We start from the raw sequence: 22,378 nt of genomic DNA, 5'->3' as shown, positions 1-22,378 counted from the left end.
ATTTGTTTGTCCCTTTACCAACCCTGATGTATTGCACCTTGAACATAGTAATATTTCCTTTATCCAGTAAAATAAGTATGAGTCAAGTTTTGGTAATTTTTTATTAGCTCTAGTGTGTCTTTTCAAACGTCTAGCCACACTGGAAATGAAACTAAACATATACGACGTACTATCACTCCCTCTAAATTAATTTCTAGAATCTAGATATCTTTCAAAAGTGCATGAGAATACACTTCTATTGAACCAATTAATTTAGAAGTAAATCACAATGATGTTCTGTGAGAATGTCTGCTAGTCAGTCTGCTTTCCCTCCCTGTTACTAAATATATTATTTTCCATCAAATCCAGGCTGGCAGGCTTGAAGACCTTCAACTCACCTTTGAAACCTCTGAAGACAATGGCACTAAGGGCGGCACCAACACCTCTATTCTGCATGGTTAGTCTTGGAATGCTGCTTCTGCTGTCTTCTTTACCAATTGGAAAAGGGTGAGTAGATGGAGTGTATTACTTAAGAACCCTGATACCTACCTCATATCTAAAAGGTTTTGCTAAGACATCCGAGCCTAATGCTGCATAAAGGGCCGTTCCTTTATCCTCTTTCAACCTCCGAGATAGAGATAAGTGTTGTGTCAAAATAGATTACGCTTATTATGTGTTTCCGAATTTCATGTAAAGGAAAACAAGAGATACTGTCAAATTTCTGATGCCCTAGAGATAATAAATGAAGGGGCATATTATCAAGAAAGGGCGTTACATTATCGCCGCTTTTATCGGCAGGAAACTGCCGATAAAGCGGCGATAATGGGCTTGATAATATGCTCTAAGGAATTCCAATCGAAGCCCATGTTAGATGTTTTCACAGGTCTGTGACTGCTTTTTTAATGAAGCATTTTTTTTGCGTCCCGTTTTCCTTAAAGGAAACGGGATGCATTAAAAAAAAAGAAAAATGTAACTTTTCAGTTTCCTTTTTTTAAGGGTAGGCAGTGGTTCTTCACATATTCACAAAGGGGAAGAGGCCCCCTGGGGACCCCTTCCTGTATGCTAGTGGTTTACCACGTACTTGAAGTAGGTGGTAAACTGTGAGAGTTTTGCGGCCACAAATGAGGTCGCAGAACAATAGTACATGGCATGGTGCTTCGCTAATAGTAAGGGATGCCCCTTCCTAATAGCGAGAGTCACAAATGCCATTTTGTGAGTCACTGAGGGTGGATCTCCCGTTTTCAGCCACAAAAAGGGTCGTACATCTGGCCACAAAAAGGGTTGCACATCTGGCCCTATACCTTTGATGTCAGTTATTTGACGGGAACATCTTTAAAGTCGCATAAGGAGCTTTCCACAAGGCATCCAACACCAGTAAAAGGTCCCAGGAAGAAAGCATATTCCTAACTAAAGGTCGCAGAACATCAAACACTTTAAGAAAACCTCAATTTTTAATTCAGATCCAATTTCCATGACAAATGAAAGGCTTTAACGACCACCCATTGTAGCTTTAATGTAGAGATAGACCAACCTTTGTTGGAACCTTCCTATAAAAACTGCAGGATGTCTTCTGGAAAATATAGAGTAGTAGGAAAATCTCTACCATCAATCCACTTTGACAACAAGACCCAGTGCTAATTATACTCTCGTCTTATGGACTCCACTTGAGGCTTGAATGGAGTTAGATACAGAAAAAGAGCCATGAGAACCTTCATACTGTCAACCTTAACCACTAAATAACTTCAATGGATAACAGATGTGAAAGCACAAGAGAATAAGGGTGCAGAAGTATAAACCATACTTGGCCCAGGAATATTTGCATAAGGAGTGAAAACCATTGCCTTCTCGGCCAGTACGAGCACAAGACAACTATTTCTGCTTCTTCCCTCCTGACTATTACCAATAGGTGAGAGGTTAGAGAAATGGGAAGTGATTTTGGCAAGAAAAGGACTCGAAAGATGTGATCACTGGTCACTAGTAAGTATGAAAATCCATACTTACCTGTTCTGTTGCGGATTGTCAATGTTATTGTTTCCCTGCATACTTCTAGAAAGCAGCTGCAGTTGCAGATTTGTGACACTGTTTTGAAAAGGTGTAATTGCAGTCATGCAAAGGCTATTTTGTGTAATTGGACATAGTTTACAATGGTGCATGTAAACATGCCTTTCCAGTTGTGAAACTGCTTTCCCTGTACCCCCTCCAATTATGGCGATGCTCACGTCTCATTGGAACCCTGAAAATTAGTTTCCTACTACCTTTTACAGAAATAAATCATGGACCATTTTGAAGTTGGAATGGGTTGAGAAGTACTTTGTGAAAACTCAAAATCTTTGCAATTTGTAACTTTCAAGGACATCTCCTACATTGTAGGCCCACTCACTGCTCCTGAAAAAACATCAAGGGGGTGAGTATTCTTCACAAATATATCAATGCTTGTGTGTGCATTTCGACTGCAGATGTGTTGAATGCACACATATGCACGAAATATACCATATACCCATTACTGTGGTCAAGCCTATATGTGGGCAGTCCTGGCAATGGGTATATCGTTCAAAAAGGATTCACATGTAGATCGCCGTAAACAGGGTTGTAATCCTCGGAGTGAAAATCCTGCTAAAAAGAGGGGGCCTGGAGAAAGAGATCCACATTGGATTCTGGTTGGAAGAAGAAAGGGGTGAGTACGTATCATAAATCCATTGTCACCGCCCCCTTGAAGCTGGCGATCAGACTGCCGTGGTCGCTTGTGAAACAGGCAACTCAATATATTGATGGAGGTGCAGCTCCCCTGTACTGTCGTATGGCCGCAACAAATCTGACGGTCAGTGGCCTGCTGATGGTCTCTGTGGTTTAGTGGCAGTTCAGGCAGCCTTTGCAGTGCCCATTCGCCCAACTCATAATATAGAGGTCGCATTGCCAAGCTCACAGCGCTCGGCCCACCACCCCTATTAAAGCGGTCCATGGGACCAGCAAGCTCATAATAAGGCCCCCAATCATGATCATTATCACACATACCAGGGTAAAGTTACACATGCATGCATTAATCCATTTATGAGTGCAAAGTCATGATTATGTATCTCAGTAGGGAACTTGCATTAAAAATATAAGCTATTTGCATTGGATATGGTAAGCAACACGGCGTACAGGTCATGATTCCTGATACTGCTGCCTAATCATCTCTTATATACCTCATTATTCAACAGTAATAATAGCTATTGCTGCTTATTAAAGCAAGATTTGAGTGGGGGAAATGAGGCTAACATGATTGATGTGAAAATTGATTCATGAAAGCCTGCAAATTTGCTGTGGAAGAGAAATACCCCTATGACCCTAGCAAAACCAGAACCATGCACTGACAAAAAGATGTTCAGTGTGAGAACAGCCTAGAATATGAGTAGTAATGGATGGGTGGCAAGCTGGAAGCACAGCATGGTGATAAGAGTGTGTCTGTCCTCAAAGTGGCAAAAGTGGTTGCAACTAGGGGTAATCAGGTTGGGTGCTCTCCAATCGAGCACACTCTGGCTGTCCTGGAGAGAGAGCAGCAGAGAGGGAGTAATATCCCGATTTTGGGTAATGGTGATCGTGCACTGTAAGAAATGCGGCGGGCTGTAGGTTTTATGGATGCCCAACCTCAAACAAAGAAAAAAAGCTAAAGAGAGTATGAAAGATGACAGGTCTGCCTTTCACTGTGATCTGATCCAGGCCCTGATGGCTAAGATTTGGGCTGCTGTGCCACAGCGTTCCCCCATTGTAATAACAGTCTTGACACTCTCTTGTGAGCAGGGTTATAAGGAGGCATGTAACTGTGTGATGGTTGAAACAGTGACACACTGGATGTGAGATTGTCTCTCCCAGTGGACCCCTGCATCTGAGTACAAGTGAGGGAAATGAGGTATAGCACAAGGCACTGCAACAGTAGGGAATATTACCACTGGCACCTACGTGGTGGCTGAACAGTTCCAACTGAACCATTCTTATATACGTAACAAACATAGGAAGTACTACAGCTGTAAACAAATACATTTTATGGATAGCATCTGTTCTTCCTGGACTGTGATTGCTTGCCCACCTGACATGTCAGTGCTCTTTCTGCTGATGTCATCAGTGTTCTGTTACTTACCACACACACCTCCTGTTTGGGAAACTCTGAAACACAGATCAAGGGCTAACAGAAACAAAGATGTCAATCCCACCTGGTCATGATCAATAATATCAAACAGGATGACACCTCCAGTGCTCAGATCCTAATTTATATGATTCTGCTCATGCCACCTCTGACCCTCAGAGTTGGCTGGATTGCATCCTCTGAGCCATACAAGAAGCTTGTACTGTCTTTGAAATAAAAAAAGATATGGCGGCAGGAGGCACAACCTTCTTTATGTGGATCAAGATGTAATGTAATGTAAGGTGGATTTGTAGAGGGCTGCTTGTTACCTCTGAGGATATCCAGGGTATGATTAGGTGAGAGTAGGTGTGTGGTGAGGCTGGACCTGGGTGCAGTCAGTCTCGATGGTAGTGCAGAATTCAAGAAGCGAGGAGGTGACCCTGATGTGTTGGAGAAGGTAGTTCCAGGATTCTGTGGCCTGATAGGTAATTGATCAATCTCCCATTCTGCTTCTGTGGATGCGGGGTGTGTGTGTGAGTAAGAATGATGCTGAGCGAAGTTGTCTGGTGGAATGGTGGCAGTGAGGCCAGTGCTTGAGGTATGCTGGTCCCGTGTAATGTAGTGACTTGTATGCATGTTGGAGAAGTTTGAAATAGCAGCGCTTTTCAATGGAGAGCCAGTGGAGCTCTCTGAGGAGTGATATGATGTGGGATTGGCATGGGAGGTTGAGGATGTGTCTGGTGACGGCGTTTTCTATGAAGAAGATGGTTTGGGAGGCCGGTGTAAACTGCATTGCCATTGTCCAATCTGCTTGTGATTAGGGCCTGTGTGATGGTATATCTGGTGTTCAATGGGAGCCACTTGAAGATTTTGCATAGCATGCAGAGAATGTGGAAGCAGGAGAAGCTAACATAATTGACCTGAGACTACATGATGAGGTTGGCATCCAGGATGAAGCCTAGGTTCCCAGCATGGTCGGTTAAGGTGGGTGTAGGTTCGAGTTCGGTGGGTCACCGTGTGGAGTTCTAAGTTGATCTCTTAGTCTTGAAGATCAGCACTTCAGTTTTGTCATTGTTGAGCTTAAGACAGTTCTCTTTAATGCAACTGGCCACGCTGGGCATTCATTCAGGTTTTTCTTGGTGGTGGCAATGTCATCTAAGAGGAAAAAAATAGGCTGGGTGTAGTCAGGGTAGGAGATGATGTTGATTCCATGGGATCTGATGATGTTAGCCAGAGGATGCATGTACATGGGGAAATTATGGAGCTAAGTGATGATCCTGTGGATCTTTGCAGATGAGATCCTTGGGTTCTGATGTTAACATTGTGAGCCCGACTCATTGTGTTCATTTAGAGGGAAAGGAATATATCCATTAGGAGCGGGTTCTTGTCTTCCCACTGTGTAAAGTCTGTCGGTGAGTGTGTGGTGGGAGATGGTGTCCTAGGTGATGGATAGATTGAGTAGGAGGAAGGCATATGTACACAGAGGATAGCACGTATTTATCTGTGCCAGCGATAAGGGATATTGCATGCTCTGTTTGTTTTGGAATCCTAATTGCAGGTCCTGGTGTGGTGTTCTAGGTCATCAGAGAATTGTGGGTTGATGGTTTTATTGATGTCTTTGGGTGAGAAGGGGAGCAGCACGATTGATTGGTAGTTGTTGAGTACTTTGGGTTGGCTGTAGTTTTTTTGAGGAGGGCGGTGACTTTGTCACGTTTTCACCTATCTGGAAAAGTGGCTGTCTTGAGGGAGGTGTTAATGATAGAGGTGAGTGCAGTGCTGATCGTGGCTTTTCCCAGGTTGTACATATGGTGGGGGTGGGGGTCTGTGGGCACCCATGAGTAGACTATCTAAATGATTGTTGCAGTGTCCCTGATGGATAGAGGTTTGACGGTCTGTCTGAAGCTTTAGGTGCACAAGTTCCAGAAAAGTGGCTTCTGGGTCAGTGTAAGAGATACACTTGATGGTGTCTTTTTGGATGATGGTGAGTCCTCCTCCTGGTTTATTTGGTCAGTCCTGGTGCAGGAATTTGTATACAGTAGGGATGGCTGCAGCTATGTCCGGTGCCGGTGTGGGGCTGAGCCAGGTTTCGTGAGAGTAGGTCCGATGCACACGGCCGGACTGAGAATGTAAACCAGCCCTGGGAATTAACTCAGCCCAGACCCCAGAGGGGTGCTGGTAGAAACACTACTGCTGCTACACTGATGCTGCTTTTGTTACAGGTGGGCAATATTGCAACGATGCTGCAAAACCGGCGTTCAATAACAAAAACTGGTCTAAAACCGTCCCCCACTAATCCCGCCCACTGGTAATACGCCTGGTGCCCTCCATTGCCAGTCCGGCCATGCAGGTGTGTTAGAGTTAATAAGGTCCCAAATCTCCATGGAATGCTTGCAGAGTAAGCGTGTTCAGGAGCATACATGCGAGTGAGTGTTGTTGTGCAGGATGGGTGTGTAGTGCAGTGTGATTGTGGGCATTGAGGTCTGACTTGATGAGGGGTGCAGTTTGTGTGTGTGTGGTGAGAGTGGGTGTGTGGAGGCATGTGAAGTTGCAATGTGAGCAGGCAAAGGGGTCCAACGTGGACTGAGGAAGGTCTCGGCAGCAGCGTGTGTGGCGGCATCCATGGTTTCGTAGGTAGAGTTAATCTGTGGTGTAGCTGCAGTGGTGTTCGGAACATGATTCCAGGCAGAGGGCATGGTCTAGGAGTGGATGGATGCATCTGGGCCAGTCTTTGACACACTCAATATACGGCAGCACTGCAGCCTCCATTAAGTAGGGCCTTGGAGAGTGGAGAGTGGGTGGTGCGCTGGGGCAGTGGGCTGGCTCAGCAAGAGCAGTAAAGCCCAGTGGGGAGAGCGGGAAAGTCTGACAGGGAGAGTAGGAAAGTTTGGTGGGAGTGGACTTGTAGGCAACCACGATCTGTGGAGCAAATTTTGGAGGGGCAAAAACTGAAAGGAGAGACCAAGATGCAAAACAGAGCAGTATGAGGAGCAAAATATGCAAAAAGGGCAGTTGAGAGGAACAAAGTATCAGAAAAGGAGCAGATAAACAGAGACAGGAGAAAATAGAACAGTCGGCACAAACAAAGAAACAGTAGTTACTGAGTCAGGAGCAGAACAAGCAGCTAACAGGGAAATGGCAGGAGACAGACACTAACACGAGTTAGAAGGGCAAGAGAGGTCAAGGTAACACTAAAGCAGAAGAGAGATGTTTGGGCACCTACTTAATGGGTTCATGCTGCACGCTCAATTAAGTAGGGCCTTGAATAGTGGGAGGTGCGCAAGGGTTGTGGGCAGGCTCAGCAGGAGCTGGCAGAAGGTCTCTCAAATTAACTATTTTTGAACGAGTGGCTCAACAACACTGAAGTCCAGCAAGGCCCGATTTCTTTCGTGTCTAGAACTCTCTAGGCACCAGTACCCTTTTAGACCAATTGTAGCAAGGTCAGGGTCATCCCCAGACTTTATGCCTTCATGCCTCCCTTTTTGCTGAATTTGTTTTTGTCTGCATTAGGACTTTGAGCCTTTAACCTCTGATAACCAGTGCTAAAGTGCTCTCTCCTTAAAACATCGTAAAAGTGTCTTATACACAATTGGCATATTTAATTTACTTGTAAGTCCCTAGTAATGTGTCACTACCTGTGCCCAGGGCCTGTAAATTAAATGCTACCAGAGGGTCTGCAGCACTGATCGTGCCACCCACTTCAGCACACTTTAAATATGTCTCAGGCCTACCATTGCAGCCTCTGTATGTGTGCAGTTTTAAACTGCCAGTTCGACCTGGCAACCCAAATCTTTCACCAGGTCCAAACATTCCTTTTTAATACATATAAGTCGCCTGTAGGGTAGGCCATAGACAGCCCAAAGAGCAGGGTGCAATGTATTTAAAAAGTGGGAAAAGTACTTTTTAGTTTTACATATCCTGGTTGCGAAGCACTCCTTAATTTGTTTTTCATTACTGCAAGGTCTATCACACTCACAGTACAACATTAGAGTTGCCTTATTATTTGTTATAAGTGTAATTTCCAAATGGGAAGTTATAACCAATTCATGTTTGGTGTCTCTGGAATCACAATTTAAAATCCTAACTTATTGCAAAGTCAGATTTTAAATTACAATTCTGAAAATTACACTTTTAGAAAGTTGGAATTTCCTTGCCTTAACTATTTGGTGCTAACAGCCTCTCTCTGAGTCATATGAATGAGTGTAGTTGACAGTTGGGCTCTGTGTATTCCTCCTAGACAGCCAAATACAATGGGCAACTTAGGTAATACTAAATGGGCCATCCTTGGCAGGATGGGCGGCAGGAGCTGGCCCCAGCCCTAGCCCCATATATACCTGAATAGGCTATGTCCTGTCTCCACGCAAAGGACTGCTGACCACCTGTTAGTCTTGAGCCAGGTCTAGGGAGGCAGAGCATCTGTGTACTTTAAACACATGCCTCTAGAAGCTTCTCACCAGTTGAAAGGCAGAACTATGTATAAAAGAAGGCCCTCAGACACCCCCACTTTAGTAAGCTTCTGGGCCTGTGGATACTATGACAGGAAGAAGGACTGCTGTGCTGCAATAAGTTCAGCCGCACTGCTGGACTGCTGCTCTAATGGAACTGCTACCCTGCTGTGCTGACTTGCTGCTTGCTGCCCTCTTGCTGGGTGAAAAATAACTGGATCTGCAATTTCATCTTGGACCCAGCACCCCATTGTGACTCCAAGGCTTAGTCTGCTGGCCTCCAGATTGTAAGCCTCAGGGACATAAAGGGCTCCTCAACCAGCTCATGGACCCAGGTGAAGAAGTTTCTGACCCCCAAATAGTGCCCCTCAGGTCCTTGACCCTTGGTGTGGCTCACAGGCTCTTAAATCAAGCTTTTGGGCCCTTCATGGCCGTGAACAAGCCTGACACAGCAAGACTGTGTTGCTTGTGACAATATTCAGCATGAGCTGCCACCAGCATGTCTCTTCACATGGCAGCATTGAAAACACCCCGCCGTCCACCGTTTGCGACACTCTCCTTGCTCCCCTCAACCCTCTACAACATGAATGGGCGTCTTGGTACAAAACTTGAGAAGGCAAACCTTCAGCTAGATTACCTTGGGGCTGTATACAACCCGCACTCCATCGTGGTCAGCCTGAATGTTTGACTTTGATCCGATCCAGCACAACCAGATAGCTGCGGTTGGCATAATCCATTGGATAAAAAGAGCCCTGAGAAAAGGTCATTACATAAATTGCATTTGGGCAATCGCCAAAAGTCTGTCACCTCAATTATTGTGAATTTTTTGCCTCAAAACTAAGCAACAACATGAACAAATAATATCTGGAAATAGTTTTGTATGACAAGTTGACTTCAAAATGAGATGGACTGACCATTGGCTGTTTTTGATGTTGTGCAGCAGGAGACACAGATTACTCATTGGTTGGACGCATTATTTCTGAGTTGATAGGTTTTCAGATAAACAATACACATTTCTAACCTAGAATGTGTAGGGAGTGCCAACAACATTGAAATGTTTTACAGAACTACCTTGTAAGGAAAACATAGGGACCAATTATACTGTTCTCCATGAAACCACCTCACCAGATTAGAAAATGGTAGGCTGCAAAATACTTTGAGATAGGCACTCTCACAATTATCAATTCTGGATTACCCCAATGGCAGCTTAAAATGATATAGCTTTTTGTGCTCCACTGAGGCTGATAGAGCACCTAAGGCCAATTTCCCGGGATTCAGGACAGGGGTGGCACCACTTGGGAAGGTGCATTCACTAATCACAGAGTCCAAATGCTGGGGGTCAAGATTTTTGGTGCATTCTGTCCCTGAGCCTACCATCAGGAGTAGACCTGGAAAACGCAAGATGTCGGGTAAAGAGCCTGGCCAAAACAAGGAAGAGATTTTCACTCAATGTAAGTTTAGAAAATCAGCAGGAAAGAAAACTTTCTTTCTTGAGTCCCCTCACTCACCAGGGTTTCCCATTGGTGAGATGTTTCACACAGGGGTCATCTCAGTCCTCTACGAACTGAGGTGTGCTTTGACTTGAGGTATTATGTAGGAGCACTTTTGTGAAGACTATGTGTGGTGCAAAAGTGTAGTGTAGTGGACAAAAGTGAATTAAAATACATAGCTAGTGGGCAAAATAATGTTATTCTTGCTCCTAGTTGGTATGTCTAAAAACAGGATAGGATACTGGAAAACCGAGCTATAATGGGTCAGGAGTCCCTAGTATTCGTCAACATGTTTGGAGCATTCCCCAGAGCTCTTCGTCAGGACTACACAGGGACCAGCCTTGTGTACGCTACTCCTAATTGACCTAAATTAGGTAATCAAACAGTAAATGACGCTGCAACTAATAAGCATGCGTGAATATATACATACGATTAAACATTGTCACGTAGTATATTTTAGGTAGCAAAATTGTGCCCCATGGACTTTGGGGGGGATGAGGGTTCTCGGATTCCTAAATTTTGGCGGGAGATGTCCTCACAGTATTTCACCTAGTTGGTTCCCCTCCAGACCGTCTGGTGAGTGTGGGGACTCCAGAAAGAAAGTTTCTTTCCTGCTGACTTTCTAAACTCACATTGAGTGAGAATCTCTTCCTTGTTTTGGCTAGGTTCTTTACCCAACATCTTGGGTTTTTCAGGTCTACTATTGCATCAGGAGGTTGGACCTAGCTCTTACCTCTACCTCCCCATATTTTTCCTGATTCCCTCACATCAGGAGGCAAGCCAGCTAGCCCTTGGAGTCCCTCTGGTTGTCCTGGGTTCAAAAGATGCAGGTCCAGTGCTTGTTACCCAGGCAGGAGGGCAACCAGCTGTAGGTCAACACAGCAGGGCAGCAGTCCTTCTGAGCGGCAGTCAAGCAGAGTGGCAGTCATTTCAGCAGTACAACAGTCCTTCTTCCTGGCACTAACCACAGTTCCAGATGTGTACTGAATAGTTGATGCCTGAGTTCCAATATTTATACCAAGTTTTGCCTTTGAAGTGGGAGAAGCTTCTGGAGGTTACCCTTTAAAATGCACAGGTGTCCTGCCATCCTGGCCCTGTCTCCAGACTACAGGGGGTATGCAGCCCTTTGTGCGGAGGCAGGATACAGCCTACTAGAGTATGACCAGCTCTTCCCTCCCATCCTGCAAGTGATGGCCCATCTAGGCACACCTAAGCTCTTTACACAATGCCCAACTGTCACCTATACCCAGTCATGTCACCCAGAGACAAGCTGCAGGCTAAGGCAGAAAAATGCCAACTCTCTAAAAGTGCCATATTCAAAATTATTATTAAAAGTCAGACTTTACCATAACAGAGTATTTTGCATTACAATTTCAAAGACATCTAACATTAACTGGTTAGCTGTTCTCATTTGGATGTTACAGCTTATTAAATATAAGAAGGTAGCTCCAATGCTATCCTATGAGAGAGGCAGGCTTCGCAGTAGTGAAAGACAAATGTAAGGGTTTTTCAATTCCAGGACATATATAACTTAAATGTATATGTCCTACTTTTTAAAGACACTGCACCCTGCCTCTGGGACATCCAGGGCATACCCAAGGGGAGACTTATATGTATTAAAGAGGATGGTTTGGGCCTAACAAAAGTTTAATTTTGCCAGGTCGACATGGCATTTTAAAACTGCAAACACAGGCTGCAGTGGCAGGCCTGAGACATGTTTAAAAAGGCTACCTAAGTGGGTGACACAATCAGTGCTGCAGGCCCACATGTAGCATTTAATTAACAGGCCCTGGGTATATGAAGTTCCACTTTACTAGGGACTTATAAGTAAATTAAATATGCCAATTGGGGGTAAGCAAATTTCACCATGTTTTTAGGAACATCATTTAATATATACACTAATTATGCATGATTAATAAAAATGTTTGCATATACATAACATTATGCACATCCATGAAAACGAATTAAGCGAAAAGTTAAATTATAGAACAAGGCAAGTTACAGACCATAAAGATATTGGCATCAAAAGTGGAAAGTGTAATAAGCGAGCAGAGGTGAGTGCACAAAGCCGCCCCTTGCCCTCTGGGTATTTGCAGGACTATGACATTGTGCTGTGATATGCAGCCAAAAAATAGGCTGAGATGTTGGCCGAGTGACAAGTGCTTATTATCCGGGGGCGTTTGAGTGGTTGGAATACAGAATTAAGATATGTAATGCAGTTCGTAGCAGCCAGTTAAAATGGAAATCTTTGGAAAATCTTAAAGAACAGTTGGGCCCACCAACTGAGCAGTACTTGTTGTCAAGGTGGCATTAAGTGGTTTTATATATGAAAGAAGTACCAATTAAAGTTCGTAGTGCAATTCATAGCAGTCAGTTAGAGAAAATGTCTATGAGCCGAATTCATGAACAGTTAAGCCCACATATTGATACTTAAAGCTACTCAAGACAATCCGGTAGGTTGAAGTCTTTTGTCAGTGTGGCTGGCCACTTTCCTTTGTTTGTTTTCCACCGCCTGTAGATACTTATTAGTCCGCCATATCAGCAGTGGATCTGCCGAGCAGAGACAAGTAATTACTGCTTGTCTACAAGAGTGTAGATGTTTTTGGTTCCAGATTGAATGAATCAAGGCTTGACAGAGGCTGAGTTCCACTTGCAGCGGCACAGGACGTGTGTTATAGCCTCCTTCAAGTAGCCGCACAGCCTGCAGCTGCCTGTGTTACCATGGGGGTGCATGTAGAATTGATAGCAGGAGGCCCAGTTGATATATTTCAAGTATTTTGCTTTGAGTATGCTGTTTAAGACTCCTCCCAGGCATTGTTGTGGATTCAGGGTCTTGTTACTGTTCAGGAACATCCAAGCATGTTGTTTTTGGCTAAAGTAGCTTTACCCTCCAGAAGCAATACATTTTTTGCAGTTTGCTTTGCCACTTTTCAGAAGGAGTCGTAGCTGGCAGAGGAGTCCTAGACTTCTCCTAGACCAAACATGGAAATTGTTAAGTTGAGATATTTCCTGGCAGGAGAACATAGTCTGTCTTTTATGTCCAATCATATGTTGTAAAAATATAGGGCCCGATGTAGGTAGGCATTTACTGGTCGGTAACGGCCGAATTCGGCCGTTACCGACCGGTAAATGCCTTTTCCAATCTAGGGGGCATGTATTTACAGATTCGGTATTTTTACCGAATCTGTATTTACCGAATCGGTAAAATTACCGAATTGGTAAATACAGACTCGGTAAAAATACAGAATCTGTAAATGCAGATGTAGGTGGCGCTTTAAACAGTGCCACAGGCCCCTCGGAATTCGTTATTTACCATGTAATACTATTACCACATGGCACACAAGCCTGACATTGGGGTGCTACAGGGTGTCAAAGTTTTTTAAGAAACAAGGGGGACCCAATTGGTAGCTATGGACCATGGGTATCAATTATTTAAGAAAAGCAAAGGTCCAAGGCTCAAGAGGATAACAAAGTTGAAATATATAGACCACAATAGGCTGCTATATGTTTTTCATGCCCAGCCGGACAGGAAATTTATTATCAATCAAGTATTTTTAGGAGTTCAAATGCATTTTTGCAACAAACAATTTTTGCAGTGAGGCACAGTCCTGCGCCATACTGAAAGGATACGAAGAGAGAGAAAGGAAGTTAAAGGAACGGTTCTTCAGGCAAACAGGAAAGAGAGCAATCTGGGCACTGTCAGAGTCAGAAATATCAGTGTTTCCCAGAGCAGCACATACAGACAATGGTGTACAATGGTCAACAGTATGACTACTGAGAGCAGTCGACGTTTCCATCCCGGGCTCTAATTAAAAGGGATCATCTTCAGGACTTAACAAAATAATTGCCTGGTAAAGTAATGTATACGCCTCTATGAGAGCTGGTAGAGGACACAGCCAACTGTGCACAATGTTAATTCAGCTGGCACTTGGGAACGCACCCAAATGGTAATGGGGGCTCCGTAATAGGAGCGAGATACGAGCTGTTTTATAACACGATACTTTAGCCACTTGGGGGTGCGGGAAGGGATATCTCGTTATTCCAAGGCGGTCGAATAGTTATAGTCGATCCACGATTGCGGAGAGAGAAAGCTGATGGCCGCGCTCTCGGTACAGCAGGAATTAGGAAACCATGGGTCAGCGGTCGGTATAATTAACAGGATCTGCGAGGTAGGAACAATGTCCGGATGCAGGCTGGTCTGGCCGAGGGGTCCGCGAGGGATTGGGAGCCAAAGTGACACCCCGTTCCCCCTGGCAGGATTCGGTATTTACCGATTCGGTAATTACCGAATCGGTATTTGCCATTGATTCCTATGGGCTTCAAGACCCATAGGAATCAATGGCAAATAATGATTCGGTATTTACCGAATCGGTAAATACCGAATCATACAGATTCGGTAATTTAAAAAGAAAATGTACCTACATCTGCCTACTTCATATTTACCTACTCTTAAATACCGAATCGGTATGATTCGGTATTTAAGAGTAGGTAAACCGAAATTACCTACATCGGGCCCATAGTGGTTTTATCAGAAGTTTTGAATTTGCAGCAGCAAATGGTAAAAACTGTCTGTTTGACTAAGCCACGTTCCAGTCATATCTGTGCTGGAGATGTGTGGTTAGATAGCTGTAACATTTGACTGCAGAGCCTCACTATGACTTTGTATAGGGTCTTCCCATCACGCTCCTCAGTGCCTCACTCCTATAAGCCAGGGCGGGGGTTCTCTTTGCCCGCGTAACTTTCAGCACAGGGGTGTACGAGGGCCCTTTTAATTTTTTTAACAGGGTACTAGGTCAGTGTATAAAAGGTTTGATAGCTGGTTGGCTCCATTTCCCAGTTTTGTTCTAATCCACGTGCAGGTTATGCAGGTATTCAATTGCTCGTAGGAGTAGTGGGTGGGGGGTGTTCCAGTCAGAGAGTGAGCGCCACAATCTGTTATGATCAACACAATTGCATTCAGCATTGTAGTTTATGTGACAAAAATGCAGAGGGAAATAGTAGGGCTTGAAAGAGTCGATTTGCATATCAATAGTACCATGATGTTGGTTTTTAGGAGTGAGCACATGCACTTTAACTCTGGTTAGCAGTGGTCAAGTGTGCAGAGTCCTAAGTCCAGCAAAAACGAGATCAGCAAACATGGAGGAGAAGTCAAAATTGTTTGGGCGGAGCTACCCTAAGAATGAAAGGTCTAACACCAATAAAGAGGTCTTTGACATTACTTTATTGAACATGAAGGCTTGTGGATAACATTAATACTTAATGGCAGGTCATGAATGTAGTGGACAGTCATGAATGCATGACATGTATAAAGGCAAATGAGATACACTTTTTAAGACATATCATAGACTGGAGACTGAGAGTAGGATCAAGCTACTCAAGATAGATCATGCCCACGGTCAAACCCTGGAAGACAGTTTGAATGAAATTCGACAGTATTATTTAGTATTGCTGAAAAATGTAATATAAACAGTGTCGTTTTTAACAAAATTAGACGATGATCATAATTGCAGCACAAATACCTCCCTAAGTATACAAAGCTCACATGTTTTGGGGGAATTCTAAAATAACAGTTACATCAGCAGTAGAAGCAGCAATTCAAAGCAGTAGAAATTATGAATTTTAGCACTATAGTTTAAATTAAACTAACTGTGCATTAAAACCAAAGCTCAGACACATCAGAAAAAAATCCAAGAAGAAATGAAAGTCTTCCAAGAAGACATTGACTTGCTGACCTCGAACAGCCTATTTCATTGATTATCCATGAGGCAGACTGTTTGCAGCCTTGTGCTTTATTGGAATTTTCACAGGACCAGAGAGCTACATTTCACTGAGCTGTTATGATGTGCTTTACTATTGAACGATATGAATTTATTTTCTTCAAATCTGATATGCATTGTTTAGGTACAGCAAATTCCCAATAACAAATAAAACGAAATCTCACGCACACTTGCATTATTTATTTCCAATTTCAACCTTTCTCTATCGTAGATCTACAAGGTTTTCAGTAGGAAAAAAGTAAATCTACATCAATTTGGGTAAAAACTTACCTTAAGTCCAATAGCATTTTGTGACTAACAGATTTGCCTTTCCACATGCTTTACAGCTAGCAAAAGCTAAAAAAATTACAACGCTGTCCAATTAATAGTAAAACATTGCTTTCGCAACAAAGCTCTTTATATAAGACATTTGTTATTATTACCATCTCAATGATACTCAACTCACTGTCCCCAGAAGGATGGGAGTCAATGGGCATCATGTAGAGTTTAGAAGGCGGGCCTTCTTCCATCTATGTGGTGGAGGTCCATACCTTTGCTTTGCTTCCTTGGCAGATTACAGGACACCATATTTTGGGATCTCCTCCAGCCTGGCGCATATCTCTATGCTCTCAGAGGAACAAGCATTCTGATGACTACTGTAAAGGCATTATAAGCTTGCAGATTGGCTGCCATGTTTTATGCAATCGCTCTGCAAACGTTTTTGTTTTTCAAAATCAAACTCCAAAATAGGAGTTTGTTGTTAAAAAAAATAACAAATAATGAACCTAATACCCTATGTGCCTCATTTATGAGGCCTTGCGTGAGTTTTGCGCTTCCGATGCGTCACTTTTTGTGACGCATCAGTGGCGTAAAACATGCCTCCTGTTGCGCACTATTTATAAAGTGACGCATCTAAGCAGATGCGTCACTTTGTAAACCCCTGTGCTACATTATACCTGCCTCATGTATAATGAATGCAATGGGGGGGCGTTCCCCCACAAAAAGCCTTGTAGAAGTGACGCAGTGAAATCTATAAGATTTCCCTGCGTCACTTCTGACGCAGTTCCTTTCACATGGGGCTTGCCCCATGTGAAAGGACCCATTGCTGGAGTTGCGTCACTTTTGTAACACACTCCAGCAATGTGTCACTTTTGCACTTACAGATACGTCAGAAATACTGATGTATCTGCAACTCCTTGCGACATGATGCGTCATACATTAAATATGACGCATTAGGTATGTCGTTAGGAGTGCGCAGAAGTGACGCATCGCTGCTTTCACACAGCAATGCAACATTTCTCATAAATGAGGCCCTCTGAATTTTCTCAAGAGGTGTGGGGTCAATTTTTCAATTTCTGTTCTGGACGGCCACGTGTACACTGTGGAAACATGGTGGTCTGCCAGTCTTTAATTATAGTGTGAAGACTGGCAGTGTTTGTTGGACAGGGCACACCATTACACTTGTGGCAGGGTACTTTGTCTTTTTTTACAAAAAATAAAACTCTGTACAAAGAATTTTAATTCATGACCTGCAAATCATGGCAGCTCCCACATGATCATTGAGCTCATCAGCTGGTGGAATTGGGTGAAAATCAGTCTTGGTGGCTGAGTTAAGCCCTTGTTAATCCACACAAAACGAAACTTCTGATGTTATGCCCAATGAGGCGGCTTTAGGTACCAGAAAAACTGGACTGGCTTTAGTGTTACTGGCTTTGTCAGCTACTTTTGACACAGGATCACATACAATTCTTCTTTCCAGACTTGCAGAGGCTGATATCGGTGAACAGACTCTACTGTGGAGAAAGTCCTATTTACTGGATCAGTATCAGACTGTGTTTCTTCCATCTTATCAGTCAGAATATAAAACCATTTAGCAAAGAGTGCCATAGGGGTCAGCACTGAGTCCCACAATGTTGATTATCTACATCCAACGTCTCTTGACATTCATAAGATCATTTAAGCTCACTTGTATGAATTATGCCAACAATACCTAGATGATTATCTCAACAGATCCTTCAGAACTGGTTTCCTCTGATTCCTTCCATCTCTTTATTTCAGCTGTCACCTCCTGGTGGGTCATGAACACCTTGAAGTTTAACACAGATAAAACATAATTTACTCTGGATTCACCAGAGCTCCCTGGCTCCTTTTCGTCAATCAACCTCTTGCCCCTAGACTGGATGGTGTCTCCTGAACTTTCAAAATCTGTTAAAACCTTGGTTTCTTCTTGGATGATGAACTCTCCCTGACTAGACATGCTAATCACCTGTCCTCATTATGCTGCCTATCAAAGGTTCTGATTAAAATAATATCTATTTTCCCTTGGTCATTCTTCACATTGCAGTCCAGGGGACAATTTGTACTAATCTACACAGTGGCGTAACAAAACATGAGGGTACTTCCCTGGAAGATATTCTGAAGGGGCCTCTCACAGTCACATCAGTAGATGCTGTGGTGTTACCCTCCAGTATGGGTAAGTCTGGGGCCCCCTCGCACTGTGGGGTATGCATGGGCCTTTGTTACGCCCCTGCATCTACATTATTGCAACTTCCTATTCTTCTGCGCATCATTTGCAGAGCTGAAAAAATGTCAGTGCATGCAAAACTCCTTGCTCTTGCCTGCCTATGGCACTCTTTTTCATATGCTGCATTGGATGCTCTTTAGTGGCATCCAGTAGGGAAAAAGTACCATCTTCAAGTCACTTTGGCTTGTCCACAGAGCCTACCATCATTTGGGACCCACCTATCTTAAATACAAGTTTTTATGCAATTTCCCTGGTCGGTCCCTCCATTCCTCTGGTGCGGTCTTTCTCCAAGTTCCTAGATTCCAATGTGTCCGGATGGGAGGCAAAGCCTTTGGGTTGTGGCTGCCAAATCATGGAATTCCCTTTCACTAGCCTTTAGTTTCCTCCCTCACAACATTAGGACACCTGTACAGATAGCGGTGTGCTTAAAGTAATGGTATCATGGCATAAAAAGAGGGAGAAAGGAATGATCAGACAAGTTCTGTGGTTGTACAGATGTATTTGAGGTACTGATGTTGAGTGAGTACTACGTTGAGGGGGTGTCCACTTGTTTTAGTTCCTCCATATAGACACAGGTTAAAGCTCAGGCCTCCAGGTTTACAAGGAAGTCCAATGCTGGTCTGACCTCCAGCCTATCAACCCATTGGTGGATATTGCTCAATGAAACAAACAATGGTCTTAAGCTTGGGTCTGTTGTTGGAGAGTCAATTAATCAAATTCAACCAGGAGGACTTTAGGTCTCTGTAAGAAATAGAAAAACTATTAGGTTTAATCAAGAAGCAGTAAGCTACACATTCAAATGATAGTTTGGGCATATTAAATCAGATGCTTTGGCTGGGAATACCCTTTCAGCTCTCTGACTGTTTCTAAAGATGACAAAGATGATCTTATGGCTGAAACGGACGTGGAAAATGAGGACTGAAGACCTGGTTTCAAAACTGGCTACTCACCAATTGTTGGACAGCTGGTTTTGGAAAGAATATTGGAGTTCTGCATGTCCTTCTGGGTGGAATGAATATTAACTGGTTGGGTTGAAAGAAAGGACCATCATTAGCTGTTGCGTATCAAGTGCAAGTAATGATTTAGCATGGTCAATGTGGCAGGTTAATGTGGTGTGAGGAGTTTTTTTAACTGAAGGTTAATGATGGAGCAAGATATAACCCTAGGGAGTGAATGATGTATAATCATTTGCTTTGCTGATGGTGAGCAGGGATATTTGTGGTAGGGGATGTATTGTCACCCGATGGTTTTGAAGATGTGGAGGTTTTTTCCAATAACAAGTGTTGAAGAAGTTACATGGCAGAGATGAATCTGAGCTGCTGACACTTTAAATGTACTTGTGGTTTTTTGTTCAATGTACTTTATTTCCATGGAAGATCACTTCAAAGATGGCTAGATTTCTGTCTTTGGCTTATATCATGACAGTATTGTTGGAATATATATTCAAATTGAGTTTTATAAAGCTGGTTATGGTCTAGATTAAATATATTTTGTTTACCCGTTTTGGTTTTATAAGCATTTGAGCACTTTTTGGAAGGCGGTCTATCACTGATGAAGAATGGGTGGTTGGATATTACATGCCTAGTTTGTGGCTAGTGTAGATGTCAGTGAGGAGGCATTTTGGGAATACTTTCATGTAATGTTATGTTATGTTAATTTGGTTTTTATAAAGCGCACGGCTACTCCCAGTAAGCAAAAAACCACATAACAACCGCAGAAAAAAGAGCACCAAAAGCAGAGACCAGCAAAACAGATTAGAGTTGGAAAAGCCATGTCTTGAGCTTTTTCCTAAAGGTAAGCAGATCCTGAACCTGTCTGAGGGCCAAGGGAAGGCTGTTCCATAGGCGGGAGGCAACCACCTGGGAAGAACGACCTCCAACCCGAGCAAGTGAAACTTTGGGAACAGGAATCAGGAGTTGAGTAGAGGACCTCAAAGTACGTTGAGGGATGTAATGGGGAAATCTTTGTCTAAGGTAAGGGGCTCCAATCTGATTAAAGGCTTTAAAAAACAGAATCAAAGCTTTAAAATGGATTCTTTTCTGAACAGGAAGCCAATTCAGGGATGACAGAAGAGGGGACATAAGGGTCCTGGGGCTTGCCATAAAGATGGCCCTAGCCGCCGTATTTTGAATCACCTGCAAAAGAGCAATTAAGTGGCTGGGAAGTCCCAAGTACAAAGAGCTGGCATAATCCAATCGTGAGGTTACCAGAGCTTGGACAATGGTTTTTCTGTGAGAGTCAGAAAGCAGGGGCAAAAAGTTCCTCGCCATTCTTAAGATCCCGAAACAAGTCCCAGCTACAGATTGGATCTTGGATTTCATAGAAAGCGTAGCATCTAGTCTGACTCTGAGGTTCTTAACTATGGTCATGGGCGAACTGGGGGGGTAACAAATCCTGCGGCCACCAGCTGTGCCATGTCTCACAGGGATGAGGGATGAAAAAGATAATCTCGGACTACATTTCCTCAGCACCCTTCTCACAAGTGAACAACAGCTGAGTATCGTCTGCATATAATACGATCTTTGCCCCATGTTGTTCAGCCAGAAGGGCAATAGGGGCCATATATAGATTAGAGCCCTGCGGGACCCCAACATTCATGGGAGGAATAACAGTAGAAAAATGGGGAACCATATAGTTTGGAGACGGTTACTGAGAAATGACCTGATCCAGCTCAAGGCAGTGCCACAGACACTGCCCTCCACCACTCTTTGCACCAGTGTATTGTGGGGGACTGTGTAGAAAGCCGCGGAGAGGTCCAATAGTACCAAGACCGCATTGCCTCGCCTGTCTAGCGTAGCTTTTATTACTAAAGTTTGCCCTAAAACCTGACTGACTAGGGTGCAAAAGATGATTAGTCTCAATGTACTCAATTTCAATTTCCGTCTTTATTCGATCATAATCAATCATAAAAGACACATTAAGACGAACACAATATAATATAAAAAAGGCATACATTTTCATACAGGAATGTTTTGTTAAGAAAAGCATGTCATATAATATCCCACAATGATTAGGTTTAAAAGAGAGAATTCAGGGTCAAAAGCTATTAATGCATAATTACACAGGGCTTGGTTACAGTCTTCAATATTGGATTGAATGGCGTGGGGGAAATTTGAGTACACCAATGCATAAGCAGACAGATTACCTAATGCCTTGCAGGTTTTTCCTTCTAAGGACTCAAGTCCAGCTCAGAAACTTAGCCATAGCATCAACTATGACTTCAGAAGTTTCAGTTTTTAAAATATGCAGGGCCGTTTGATAAGATCTAGTTCCAAACTTTGTACAAACCGGCTTGAGTCATTTCAGCCGAGGGCTCTTGTATGCAGGGCACACAAACAAGATATGCAATAGAGTCTCGTCCTCAGTTAAACAAGGGTCACAATTTATATCCTGGTCATCCCGCCACTTTTTAGTGAACGATTTTAGGGGGAGTGTTCCCAGTCTAAATTGGTGGACAGGTTTTCTATCACCAGGACGTGGGACAATGTCCCAATAGGCCTCCAGCTTATGCTCACACTTATATTCAAGAAAGAGGCCTGTGAGGGAAGCACTAGTAACCAAGGACAGCAACTTTACATAAACCTTGTCCCTATATAAGGCTTTAATATCTCTTTTAGATGGGAAGGAATCCCCCTCTGGGTCCTCCCACAGGTGAATGAGGCCCATTTCAGATAACAATGCCTTAATCAATCTTTTGTAGTCAAGAAGTTTTGTTTGATTTATCTGCTTCCCTAATGTACTTAACAGCTTGTGCATAAGGTGCTAGCTCCGGGGTTGTCCAAAGTCTTCGCCAATAGGCAAGTGGTCTAAAACCCACAGCCTCCTCAAAGGAAATACATCCTAGATCTAAAAGTAGGGGCCTCAGAGGAGAGGACTGAGGATGGCCGGTCAATGCCCTTAGGAACTTGTTCTGGACTAAGACTAATGGTACTAATATTTCAAACCCCCAAAGTTCTGCCCCGAAATTATTGAGGCTCTAACCTTCCCTTGGTAAATAGATAGAGCCGGTCCAACTGGTTTAGTTTGGGACAACCAGAATTCTTTTAGGAGGGCCCCTGCAAGTTGATTATGCCTTAAGACTAATA

The 22,378-nt window shown here is 43.4% G+C and overlaps 1 protein-coding gene across 1 annotated transcript in view; it reads left to right on the top strand.

The window, feature by feature from the left end:
• The first annotated feature begins 439 nt into the window (after window positions 1-439).
• GABRA3 (gamma-aminobutyric acid type A receptor subunit alpha3) overlaps window positions 440-22,378 on the top strand; it is a 1,474,619-nt gene continuing 1,452,680 nt past the window's right edge. Inside the window, exon 1 of the mRNA XM_078685895.1 lies at window positions 440-486. Within this exon, the coding sequence (XP_078542021.1) occupies window positions 449-486 (38 nt within the window). The 5' untranslated portion in view covers window positions 440-448. The remainder of the gene's footprint in view (window positions 487-22,378) is intronic.

The sequence above is a fragment of the Lissotriton helveticus genome, chromosome 4_1 (assembly GCF_964261635.1).
Source record: "Lissotriton helveticus chromosome 4_1, aLisHel1.1, whole genome shotgun sequence".
Taxonomy (NCBI): Eukaryota; Metazoa; Chordata; class Amphibia; order Caudata; family Salamandridae; genus Lissotriton; species Lissotriton helveticus.
Note: the sequence above shows the minus strand (reverse complement) of the source record. Positions and strands in the feature narration are given on the sequence as shown.